Below are 13,792 nucleotides of genomic sequence, written 5' to 3'. Positions count from 1 at the left end.
GCTTTGTGGTCAGCACCAGAGTTTCAGCTGAGCTGAAGTCGAGAAGGAAAAGCTGAACAGGAAGGTCCACCCAATGTCCTGTTTCACAGACCAACATCTCTGGCGTAGAGTGGCACGGTGACACAGTGGTTAGCACTGCTGCCTCACAGCACCAGGGACTGGGTTCAATTCCAGCCTCAGGCGACTGTCTGTGTGGAGTTTGCACATTCTCCCCGTGTCTGTGTGGGTTTTCTCCGGGTGCTCCGGTTTCCTCCCACAGTCCAAAGATGTGTAGTTTAGGTGGATTGACCATGCTAAATTGCCCACAGTGTTCATGGGTGTGTAGATTAGACGCATCAGTCATGGTAACTGTAAACTAATCAGGTAGGGAAATGGGTCTGGGTGGAATACCCTTCAGAGGGTTGGTGTGGACTTGTTGGGGTCAAAGTGCCTGTTTCACACTGTAGGGATTCTATGATTCTGCAGGGATCCACATCAACTATCCCCCAGCGGACTGCTGTTCCCCTTCAGTCATTGTAAATGTCCCATTGGAGCCTGTTCAGATTGTCAGTTATTTTCAGGAATAGAATGTGAAAACAGCAAAGGTTGCTGCAGTCAGAAAGTCAAAGAGATATACAGCACAGAAACAGACTCTTCAGCCCATCTCGTCCATGCCGGCCAGATATCCCTACCTTAACTAGTCCCATTTACCAGCACTTGGCCTATTTCCCTCCAAACCCTTCCTATTCACACACCCATCCAGATACCTTTTGGATATTGCAATTGTACCAGCCTTCACCACTTCCTCTGGCAGCTCATTCCATACATGCACCACCCTCAGTGTGAAAACGTTCTCCCTTAGGTCTCTTTTATATCTTTCCCCTCTCACCCTAAACCTATGCCGTCTAGTTCTGGACTCCCCACCCCAGGGAAAAGACTTTGTCGATTTATCCTATTCATGCCCCTCATAATTTTATGTGACTTTACTTGCAAGGATCTATGAACCTGCACTCCAAGGTCTCTCTGTTCAGCAACACTCCCTAGGACCTTACCATTAAGTGTATAAGTCCCACTAAGATTTGCTTTCCCAAAATGCAGCACCTCGCATTTATCTGAATTAAACTCCATCTGCTACTTCTCAGCCCATTGACCCACCTGGACCAAATCCTGTTGTCATCTGAAGTAACCCTCTTCACACTCCACTACACCTCCAATTTTGGTGTCATTTGCAAACTTACTAACTATATCTCCTGTTCATATCCAAATCATTTATATAAATGTTGAAAAGCAGTGGACCCAGCACCGATCCTTGTGTCACTCCACTGGTCACAGGCCTCCATTCTGAAAAACAACCCTCCACCACCACCCTCTGTCTTCTACCTTTGAGCCAGTTCTGCATCCACATGGATAGTTCTCCCTGTATTCCATGAGATCTAACCTTGCTCATCAGTCTCTCACGGGGAACCTTGTCGAATGCCTTACTGAAGTCCATATAGATCACATCCACCGCTCTGCCCTCATCAATCCTCTTTGTTACTTCTTCAAAAAACTCAATCAAGTTTGTGAGACATGATTTCCCACACACAAAGCCATGTTGACTATCCCTAATCAGTCCTTGCCTTTCCAAATACATGTACATCCTGTCTCTCAGGATTCCCTCCAACAACTTGCCCACCACTGAGATCAGATTCACCGGTATATAGTTCCCTGGCTTGTCCTTACCACCCTTCTTAAACAGTGGCACCACATTAGCCAACCTCCAGTCTTCCAGCACCTCACCTGTGACTATCGATGAAACAAGTATCTCAGCAGTAGGCTCAGCAATCACTTCTCTAGCTTCCCACAGAATTTTCGGGTACACCTGGTCAGGTCCTGGGGATTTATCCACCTTTACCCGTTTCAAGACATCCAGCACTTCCTCCTGTGTAATCTGGACATTTTGCAGGATGTCACCATCTATTTCCCTGCAGTCCATATCTTCCATATCCTTTTCCACAGTAAATACTGATGCAAAATATTCATTTAGTATCTCCCCCATTTTCTGTGGCTCCACACAAAGGCCACCTTGCTGATCTTTGAGGGGCCCTATTCTCTCCTTAGTTATCCTTTTGTCCTTAATGTATTTGTAAAAACCCTTTGGATTCTCCTTAATTCTATTTGCCAAAGCTATCTCATGCCCCCTTTTTGCCCTCCTGATTTCCCTCTTAAGTATACTCCTACCTCCTTTATACTCTTCTAAGGATTCACTCGATCATATGCTTCCTTCTTTTTCTTCACCAAACCCTCAATTTCTTTAGTCATCCAGCATTCCCTATGCCTACCAGCCTTCCCTTTCACCCTGACAGCAATACACTTTCTCTGGATTCTTGTTCTCTCATTCCTGAAGGCTTCCCATTTTCCAGCCGTCCCTTTACCTGTGAACATCTGCCTCCAATCAACTTTTGAATGTTCTTCAAAAATACCATCAAAATTAGCCTTTCTCCATCAGAACTTCAACTTTTAGATCTGATCTATGCTTTTCCATCACTATATAAAATCTAATAGAATTATGGTCGCTGGCCCCAAAGTGCTCCCCCACTGACACCTCAGTCACCTGCCCTGCCTTATTTCCCAAGAGTAAGTCAAGTTTTGCATCTTCTCTAGTAGGTACATCCACATACTGAATCAGAAAATTGTCTTGTACACACTTAACAAATTCCTCTCCATCTAAACCTTTAACACTATGGCAGTCTCTGTCTATGTTTGGAAAGTTAAAATCCCCTACCATAACTTCCTATTATTCTTACAGATAACTGAGATCTCCTTCTAAATTTGTTTCTCAATTTCCCTCTGACTATTGGGGGGTTTATAATACAATCCCAATAAGGTGATCATCCCTTTCTTATTTCTTAGTTCCACCCAAATAACTTCCCTGATGTATTTCCGGGAATTTCCTCCCTCAGTACAGCTGTAACGCTGTCCATTATCCAAATCACCACACCTCCTCCTCTCTTGCCTCCCTTTCTATCCATCCTGTTGCATTTGTATCCTGGAACATTAAGCTGCCAGTCCTGCCCATCCCTGAGCCATGATTCTGTAATTACTATGATATCCCAGTCCCATGTTCCTAACCATGCCCTGAGTTCATCTGCCTTCACTGTTAGGCCCCTTGCATTGAAATAAATGCAATTTAATTGATCAGTCCTCCCTTGTTCTCTGCTTTGTCCCTGACTGTCCTGAATGACTCGCTCCTTTTCCCACTGTACCAGTCTCAGATTGATCTCTTTCCTCACTATCTCCCTGGATTCCCCCCAACCCTTACTAGTTTAAATCCTCCCGAGCAGTTCTAGCAATTCTCCCTGCCAGTATGTTAGTCCCCTTCCAATTCAGTTACAATCCGTCCTTCTTGTACAGGCCGCTTCTACCCCAGAAGAGATTCCAATGATCCATAAATGTGAATCCTTCTCCCATACACCAGCTCCTCAGCCATGCATTCACCTGCTCCATCCTCCTATTCCTGCCCTCACTGGCTTGTAGCACTGGGAATAATCCAGATATTATTATTCTCGAGGACCTGCTTTTTAAATTCCTGCCGAACTTTCGATATTCTCCCTTCACAATCTCATCCTTTGCCTTCCCTATGTGTACAATGACCTCCTGCTGATCCCTCTCCCCTTTGAGAACATTCTGCACCCTCTCTGAGACATCCTTGATCCCAGCACCAGGGAGACAATACACCATTCTGGTTTTTCACTGCTGGCCATAGAAACATCTGTCTGTGCCTCTAAGAGGCCCCTGTCGCAATCGATCACTTGGAACCTGACATATCTATCATTGCATTAGAGCCAGCCTTAATACCAGAAACCTGGCTGTTGGTGCTCCATTCCCCTGAGAATCCATCACCCCCTATATTTTCCAAAACAGCATACTTGTTTGAAATGGGGATAGCCACAGAAGACTCCTGTACTACCCGCCTACCTCTCCTACCTTTCCTGGAGTTGACCCATCTACCTGGTTATATCTGTGGTTTTTTTTTCTCCCTTCCTATAACTGCCATCTATAACACCCCCTAACTCTTATAAATTCTACAGCGCCACTAACTGTTGTGCTAACTGATCCACTTGAAATGACGTAATTTGCAACCAACGACATTTATTGCAGATGTAATCATCTGTAACACACAAGCCCTCTCAAAACTCCCAAGTCGGTTTGGAAAAGGTCGCATCGTGTGGATTTAATTGTTTGAAACCGTTGGCAAATATAAGGGGAGGGACTTAGCAACAACTTGCAGCATTTACGTGGTGCCTTTGGGAATGAGGGAATTTCCAGCCCGACTTCCTATATTGCGATCACACTCCCATAGACGACTGGAAGTAAAGGGAAATGGGAGAACAATCACCCAGGATCACCTCAACAGTGACACCGACAGGAGGGGCTGAACGTCCTGCTCCCAGTCTTGTATAACAGGCTCAAAGGGCTGAATGGCCTCCCCCAGCCCTTTGCATCCAATGGAGGGGCTGAATGGCCTGTGCTGAGGCGTTCTGACCTTGTGTTGCCTCTGGTGGTCAGTCTGAAGTTGAGAAGGCTTCCTTGGTCCATGCTGAGTTCCTGTGCATGGACCTGGTGACAGGCTGTTCCAGCAGGGAGTCAGTAACGATTGGGTCCAGGCCACAGCTTGCTGCAAGTTCACCCTGAAACACTCTGAGGCGGTTCAGACCAGGGACACAGTCAGGAAGGTTGGATCGGCCAGTCAGCTGCTGAATAACAACTAACCCAGACTTCCATGGGCTCCCTATTGGGGAAGGAGAACAACGCTGGGGAGGGAGACAGGTACGCCTAGCTGTGAGATACTCCCAGAGGAATGGGACGTCAGTGGGGAAGTGCAGCATTCCTTGGGAGTGTGAGATAAAAACTGGGAGGGAGACCGTGCAGGACACTGTGGGAGTGTGTGATATACTGAGGGAGACACAGTGCAGGATACTGTGGGAGTATGTGATATACTGAGGGGGACAGTGCAGGATACTGTGGGAGTGTGTGATATACTGAGGGGGACAGTGTGGGATACTGTGGGAGTGTGAGATATACTTGCGGGGGAACAGTGCAGGATACTGTGGGAGTGTATAATATACTGAGGGGGTCAGTGCGGGATACTGTGGGAGCGTGTGATATACTGAGGGGGTCAGTGCGGGATATTGTGGGAGTGTGTGGTATACTGAGGGGGACACAGTGCAGGATACTGTGGGAGTGTATAATGTACTGAGGGGGTCAGTGCGGATACTGTGGGAGTGTGTGGTATACTGAGGGGGACAGTGCAGGATACTGTGGGAGTGTGTGGTATACTGAGGGGGACGCAGTGCAGGATACTGTGGGAGTGTGCGATGTACTGAGGGGGTCAGTGCGGGATACTGTGGGAGTGTGTGATATACTGAGGGGGTCAGTGCGGGATACTGAGGGAGTGTGTGATATACTGAGGGGGACAGTGCAGGATACTGTGGGAGTGTGTGATATACTGAGGGGGTCAGTGAGGGATATTGTGGGAGTGTGAGATATACTGAGGGGGAACAGTGCAGGATACTGTGGGAGTGTGTGATATAATGAGGGGGACAGTGCAGGATACTGTGGGAGTATGTGATATACTGAGGGGAACAGTGCAGGATACTGTGGGAGTGTGCGATATACTGAGGGGGACACAGTGCAGGATACTGTAGGAGTGTGTGATATACTGAGGGGGTCAGTGCGGATACTGTGGGAGTGTGAGATATACTGAGGGGGACAGTGGAGGATACTGTGGGAGTGTGTGATATACTGAGGGGGTCAGTGCGGATACTGTGGGAGTGTGTGGTATACTGAGGGGGACAGTGCAGGATATTGTGGGAGTGTGTGGTATACTGAGGGAGACACAGTGCAGGATACTGTGGGAGAGTGTGATATATAGTGAGGGGGACAGTGCAGTATACTGTGGGGGTGTGTGGTATACTGAGGGAGACACAGTGCAGGATACTGTGGGAGTGTGTGATATACTGAGGGGGACAGTGCAGGATACTGTGGGAGTGTGAGATATACTGAGGGGGAACAGTGCAGGATACTGTGGGAGTGTGTGATATACTGAGGGGGACAGTGCAGGATACTGTGGGAGTGTGAGATATACTGAGGGGGAACAGTGCAGGATACTGTGGGAGTGTGTAATATACTGAGGGGGACAGTGCGGGATATAGTGGGAGTGTGTGATATACTGAGGGGGACAGTGCAGGATACTGTGGGAGTGTGTGATATACTGAGGGGGAACAGTGCAGTATACTGTGGGAGTGTGTGATATACTGAGGGGGTCAGTGCAGGATACTGTGGGAGTGTGTGATATACTGAGGGGGTCAGTGCAGGATACTGTGGGAGTGTGTGATATACTGAGGGGGGACAGTGCAGGATACTGTGGGAGTGTGTGGTATACTGAGGGGGACAGTGTGGGATACTGTGGGAGTGTGTGATGTACTGGGGGGGGGGATCAGTGCAGGATACTGTGGGAGTATGTGATATACTGAGGGGGTCAGTGCAGGATACTGTGGGAGTGTGTGGTATACTGAGCGGGACAGTGCAGGATACTGTGGGAGTGTGTGATATACTGAGGGGGACAGTGCAGGATACTGTGGGATGTGTGATATACTGAGGGAGACACAGTGCAGGATACTGTGGGAGTATGTGATATACTGAGGGGGACAGTGCAGGATACTGTGGGAGTGTGTGATATACTGAGGGGGTCAGTGCGGGATACTGTTGGAGTGTGTGATATACTGAGGGGGTCAGTGCGGGATACTGTGGGAGTGTGTGATATACTGAGGGGGACAGTGCGGGATACTGTGGGAGTGTGTGATATACTGAGGGGGAAAGTGCGGGATACTGTGGGAGTGTGTGATATACTGAGGGGGGACAGTGCGGGATACTGTGGGAGTGTGTGATATACTGAGGTGGACAGTGCAGGATACTGTGGGAGTGTGTGATATACTGAGGGGGACAGTGCAGGATACTGTGGGAGTGTGTGATACACTGAGGTGGACAGTGTGGGATAGTGTGGGAGTGTGAGATATACTGAGGGGGTCAGTGCGGGATATTGTGGGAGTGTGTGGTATACTGAGGGAGACACAGTGCAGGATACTGTGGGAGTGTGTGGTATACTGAGGGAGACACAGTGTGGGATACTGTGGGAGTGTGTGATATACTGAGGGGGACACAGTGCAGGATACTGTGGGAGTGTGTAATATAATGAGGGGGACGGTGCGGGATACTGTGGGAGTGTATAATATACTGAGGGGGTCAGTGCGGGATACTGTGGGAGTGTGTGATATACTGAGGGGGTCAGTGCGGATACTGTGGGAGTGTGTAATATACTGAGGGGGACAGTGCAGGATACTGTGGGAGTGTGTGATATACTGAGGGGGGACAGTGCAGGATACTGTGGGAGTGTGTGGTATATTGAGGGGGTCAGTGCGGGATACTGAGGGAGTGTGTGATATACTTAGGGGGACAGTGCAGGATACTGTGGGAGTATGTGATATACTGAGGGGGTCAGTGCGGATACTGTGGGAGTGTGTAATATACTGAGGGGGACAGTGCAGGATACTGTGGGAGTGTGCGATATACTGAGGGGGTCAGTGCGGGATACTGAGGGAGTGTGTGATATACTGAGGGGTCAGTGCGGGATACAGTTTGAGTGTGTGATATACTGAGGGGGACAGTGCAGGATACTGTGGGAGTATGTGATATACTGAGGGGAACAGTGCAGGATACTGTGGGAGTGTGCGATATACTGAGGGGGACACAGTGCAGGATACTGTCGGAGTGTGTGATATACTGAGGGGGTCAGTGCGGATACTGTGGGAGTGTGTGGTATACTGAGGGGGACAGTGCAGGATATTGTGGGAGTGTGTGGTATACTGAGGGGGACACAGTGCAGGATACTGTGGGAGTGTGCGATGTACTGAGGGGGTCAGTGCGGGATACTGTGGGAGTGTGTGATATACTGAGGGGGTCAGTGCGGGATACTGAGGGAGTGTGTGATATACTGAGGGGGACAGTGCAGGATACTGTGGGAGTGTGTGATATACTGAGGGGGTCAGTGCAGGATACTGTGGGAGTGTGTGGTATACTGAGGGGGACAGTGTGGGATACTGTGGGAGTGTGTGATGTACTGGGGGGGGGGATCAGTGCAGGATACTGTGGGAGTATGTGATATACTGAGGGGGTCAGTGCAGGATACTGTGGGATGTGTGATATACTGAGGGAGACACAGTGCAGGATACTGTGGGAGTATGTGATATACTGAGGGGGACAGTGCAGGATACTGTGGGAGTGTGTGATATACTGAGGGGGTCAGTGCGGGATACTGTTGGAGTGTGTGATATACTGAGGGGGTCAGTGCGGGATACTGTGGGAGTGTGTGATATACTGAGGGGGACAGTGCGGGATACTGTGGGAGTGTGTGATATACTGAGGGGGAAAGTGCGGGATACTGTGGGAGTGTGTGATATACTGAGGGGGGACAGTGCGGGATACTGTGGGAGTGTGTGATATACTGAGGTGGACAGTGCAGGATACTGTGGGAGTGTGTGATATACTGAGGGGGACAGTGCAGGATACTGTGGGAGTGTGTGATACACTGAGGTGGACAGTGTGGGATAGTGTGGGAGTGTGAGATATACTGAGGGGGTCAGTGCGGGATATTGTGGGAGTGTGTGGTATACTGAGGGAGACACAGTGCAGGATACTGTGGGAGTGTGTGGTATACTGAGGGAGACACAGTGCAGGATACTGTGGGAGTGTGTAATATAATGAGGGGGACGGTGCAGGATACTGTGGGAGTGTGATTTATACTGGGGGGGGGAACAGTGCAGGATACTGTGGGAGTGTATAATATACTGAGGGGGTCAGTGCGGGATACTGTGGGAGTGTGTGATATACTGAGGGGGTCAGTGCGGATACTGTGGGAGTGTGTAATATACTGAGGGGGACAGTGCAGGATACTGTGGGAGTGTGTGATATACTGAGGGGGGACAGTGCAGGATACTGTGGGAGTGTGTGGTATACTGAGGGGGTCAGTGCGGGATACTGAGGGAGTGTGTGATATACTGAGGGGGACAGTGCAGGATACTGTGGGAGTATGTGATATACTGAGGGGGTCAGTGCGGATACTGGGGGAGTGTGTAATATACTGAGGGGGACAGTGCAGGATACTGTGGGAGTGTGCGATATACTGAGGGGGTCAGTGCGGGATACTGAGGGAGTGTGTGATATACTGAGGGGTCAGTGCGGGATACAGTTTGAGTGTGTGATATACTGAGGGGGACAGTGCAGGATACTGTGGGAGTATGTGATATACTGAGGGGAACAGTGCAGGATACTGTGGGAGTGTGCGATATACTGAGGGGGACACAGTGCAGGATACTGTAGGAGTGTGTGATATACTGAGGGGGTCAGTGCGGATACTGTGGGAGTGTGTGGTATACTGAGGGGGACAGTGCAGGATATTGTGGGAGTGTGTGGTATACTGAGGGGGACACAGTGCAGGATACTGTGGGAGTGTGCGATGTACTGAGGGGGTCAGTGCGGGATACTGTGGGAGTGTGTGATATACTGAGGGGGTCAGTGCGGGATACTGAGGGAGTGTGTGATATACTGAGGGGGACAGTGCAGGATACTGTGGGAGTGTGTGATATACTGAGGGGGTCAGTGCGGGATATTGTGGGAGTGTGAGATATACTGAGGGGGAACAGTGCAGGATACTGTGGGAGTGTGTGATATAATGAGGGGGACAGTGCAGGATACTGTGGGAGTATGTGATATACTGAGGGGGACAGTGCAGGATACTGTGGGAGTATGTGATATACTGAGGGGAACAGTGCAGGATACTGTGGGAGTGTGCGATATACTGAGGGGGACACAGTGCAGGATACTGTAGGAGTGTGTGATATACTGAGGGGGTCAGTGCGGATACTGTGGGAGTGTGTGGTATACTGAGGGGGACAGTGCGGGATATTGTGGGAGTGTGTGGTATACTGAGGGAGACACAGTGCAGGATACTGTGGGAGAGTGTGATATATAGTGAGGGGGACAGTGCAGTATACTGTGGGGGTGTGTGGTATACTGAGGGAGACACAGTGCAGGATACTGTGGGAGTGTGTGATATACTGAGGGGGACAGTGCAGGATTATGTGGGAGTGTGAGATATACTGAGGGGGAACAGTGCAGGATACTGTGGGAGTGTGAGATATGCTGAGGGGGAACAGTGCAGGATACTGTGGGAGTGTGTAATATACTGAGGGGGACAGTGCGGGATACTGTGGGAGTGTGTGATATACTGAGGGGGACAGTGCAGGATACTGTGGGAGTGTGTGATATACTGAGGGGGAACAGTGCAGTATACTGTGGGAGTGTGTGATATACTGAGGGGGTCAGTGCGGGATACTGTGGGTGTGTGTGATATACTGAGGGGGACAGTGCAGGATACTGTGGGAGTGTGAGATATACTGAGGGGGACAGTGGAGGATACTGTGGGAGTGTGTGATATACTGAGGGGGACAGTGCAGGATACTGTGGGAGTGTGTGATATACTGAGGGGAACAGTGCAGGATACTGTGGGAGTGTGCGATATGCTGAGGGGGACACAGTGCAGGATACTGTAGGAGTGTGTGATATACTGAGCATGACAGTGTGGGATACTGTGGGAGTGTGAGATATACTTGGGGGGGAACAGTGCAGGATACTGTGGGAGTGTATAATATACTGAGGGGGTCAGTGCGGGATACTGTGGGAGCGTGTGATATACTGAGGGGGTCAGTGCGGGATATTGTGGGAGTGTGTGGTATACTGAGGGAGACACAGTGCAGGATACTGTGGGAGTGTGTGATATATAGTGAGGGGGACAGTACAGGATACTGTGGGAGTGTGTGGTATACTGAGCGGGACACAGTGCAGGATACTGTGGGAGTGTGTGATATACTGAGGGGGGACAGTGCAGGATACTGTGGGAGTGGGAGATATACTGAGGGGGACAGTGCAGGATACTGTTGGAGTGTGTGATATACTGAGGGGGTCAGTGCAGGATACTGTGGGAGTGTGTGATATACTGAGAGGGGACAGTGCAGGATACTGTGGGAGTGTGTGGTATACTGAGGGGGACAGTGTGGGATACTGTGGGAGTGTGTGATGTACTGTGGGGGGGATCAGTGCAGGATACTGTGGGAGTATGTGATATACTGAGGGGGTCAGTGCAGGATACTGTGGGAGTGTGTGGTATACTGAGGGGGTCAGTGCGGGATACTGTGGGAGTGTGTGGTATACTGAGGGGGACAGTGTGGGATACTGTGGGAGTGTGTGATGTACTGGGGGGGGGGATCAGTGCAGGATACTGTGGGAGTATGTGATATACTGAGGGGGTCAGTGCAGGATACTGTGGGAGTGTGTGGTATACTGAGCGGGACAGTGCAGGATACTGTGGGAGTGTGTGATATACTGAGGGGGACAGTGCAGGATACTGTGGGAGTGGGAGATATACTGAGGGGGACAGTGCAGGATACTGTGGGAGTGTGTGATATACTGAGGGGGTCAGTGCAGGATACTGTGGGAGTGTGTGATATACTGAGAGGGGACAGTGCAGGATACTGTGGGAGTGTGAGATATGCTGAGGGGGAACAGTGCAGGATACTGTGGGAGTGTGTAATATACTGAGGGGGACAGTGCAGGATACTGTGGGAGTGTGTGATATACTGAGGGGGAAAGTGCGGGATACTGTGGGAGTGTGTGATATACTGAGGGGGGACAGTGCGGGATACTGTGGGAGTGTGTGATATACTGAGGTGGACAGTGCAGGATACTGTGGGAGTGTGTGATATACTGAGGGGGACAGTGCAGGATACTGTGGGAGTGTGTGAAACACTGAGGTGGACAGTGTGGGATAGTGTGGGAGTGTGAGATATACTGAGGGGGTCAGTGCGGGATATTGTGGGAGTGTGTGGTATACTGAGGGAGACACAGTGCAGGATACTGTGGGAGTGTGTGGTATACTGAGGGAGACACAGTGTGGGATACTGTGGGAGTGTGTGATATACTGAGGGGGACACAGTGCAGGATACTGTGGGAGTGTGTAATATAATGAGGGGGACGGTGCAGGATACTGTGGGAGTGTGATTTATACTGGGGGGGGGAACAGTGCAGGATACTGTGGGAGTGTATAATATACTGAGGGGGTCAGTGCGGGATACTGTGGGAGTGTGTGATATACTGAGGGGGTCAGTGCGGATACTGTGGGAGTGTGTAATATACTGAGGGGGACAGTGCAGGATACTGTGGGAGTGTGTGATATACTGAGGGGGGACAGTGCAGGATACTGTGGGAGTGTGTGGTATACTGAGGGGGTCAGTGCGGGATACTGAGGGAGTGTGTGATATACTGAGGGGGACAGTGCAGGATACTGTGGGAGTATGTGATATACTGAGGGGGTCAGTGCGGATACTGTGGGAGTGTGTAATATACTGAGGGGGACAGTGCAGGATACTGTGGGAGTGTGCGATATACTGAGGGGGTCAGTGCGGGATACTGAGGGAGTGTGTGATATCCTGAGGGGGACAGTGCAGGATACTGTGGGAGTGTGAGATATACTGAGGGGGACAGTGGAGGATACTGTGGGAGTGTGTGATATACTGAGGGGGACCGTGCAGGATACTGTGGGAGTGTGTGATATACTGAGGGGTCAGTGCGGGATACAGTTTGAGTGTGTGATATACTGAGGGGGACAGTGCAGGATACTGTGGGAGTATGTGATATACTGAGGGGAACAGTGCAGGATACTGTGGGAGTGTGCGATATACTGAGGGGGACACAGTGCAGGATACTGTAGGAGTGTGTGATATACTGAGGGGGTCAGTGCGGATACTGTGGGAGTGTGTGGTATACTGAGGGGGACAGTGCAGGATATTGTGGGAGTGTGTGGTATACTGAGGGGGACACAGTGCAGGATACTGTGGGAGTGTGCGATGTACTGAGGGGGTCAGTGCGGGATACTGTGGGAGTGTGTGATATACTGAGGGGGACAGTGCGGGATACTGAGGGAGTGTGTGATATACTGAGGGGGACAGGGCAGGATACTGTGGGAGTGTGTGATATACTGAGGGGGTCAGTGCGGGATATTGTGGGAGTGTGAGATATACTGAGGGGGAACAGTGCAGGATACTGTGGGAGTGTGTGATATAATGAGGGGGACAGTGCAGGATACTGTGGGAGTATGTGATATACTGAGGGGGACAGTGCAGGATACTGTGGGAGTATGTGATATACTGAGGGGAACAGTGCAGGATACTGTGGGAGTGTGCGATATACTGAGGGGGACACAGTGCAGGATACTGTAGGAGTGTGTCATATACTGAGGGGGTCAGTGCGGATACTGTGGGAGTGTGTGGTATACTGAGGGGGACAGTGCGGGATATTGTGGGAGTGTGTGGTATACTGAGGGAGACACAGTGCAGGATACTGTGGGAGAGTGTGATATATAGTGAGGGGGACAGTGCAGTATACTGTGGGGGTGTGTGGTATACTGAGGGAGACACAGTGCAGGATACTGTGGGAGTGTGTGATATACTGAGGGGGACAGTGCAGGATACTGTGGGAGTGTGAGATATACTGAGGGGGAACAGTGCAGGATACTGTGGGAGTGTGAGATATGCTGAGGGGGAACAGTGCAGGATACTGTGGGAGTGTGTAATATACTGAGGGGGACAGTGCGGGATACTGTGGGAGTGTGTGATATACTGAGGGGGACAGTGCAGGATACTGTGGGAGTGTGTGATATACT

General features: G+C 50.3%; 1 protein-coding gene across 3 annotated transcripts in view; it reads left to right on the top strand.

Moving 5' to 3' along the window:
- adgra2 (adhesion G protein-coupled receptor A2) overlaps positions 1 to 13,792 on the top strand; it is a 144,594-nt gene that overhangs the window by 19,540 nt on the left and 111,262 nt on the right. The window contains exon 1 of one of the 3 annotated variants that reach the window (XM_060856738.1): positions 4,717 to 4,788. The exons of the other annotated variants lie outside the window; for them this stretch is intronic. Within the exon in view, the coding sequence (XP_060712721.1) occupies positions 4,742 to 4,788 (47 nt within the window). The 5' untranslated portion in view covers positions 4,717 to 4,741. Of the gene's footprint in view, positions 1 to 4,716; positions 4,789 to 13,792 lie in introns of those variants that run through there. 3 annotated transcript variants of the gene reach the window in all.

The sequence above is a fragment of the Hemiscyllium ocellatum genome, chromosome 48, assembly GCF_020745735.1.
Source record: "Hemiscyllium ocellatum isolate sHemOce1 chromosome 48, sHemOce1.pat.X.cur, whole genome shotgun sequence".
In the NCBI taxonomy this organism is placed as follows: Eukaryota; Metazoa; Chordata; class Chondrichthyes; order Orectolobiformes; family Hemiscylliidae; genus Hemiscyllium; species Hemiscyllium ocellatum.
This window is presented reverse-complemented; position numbering and strand designations above follow the sequence as displayed.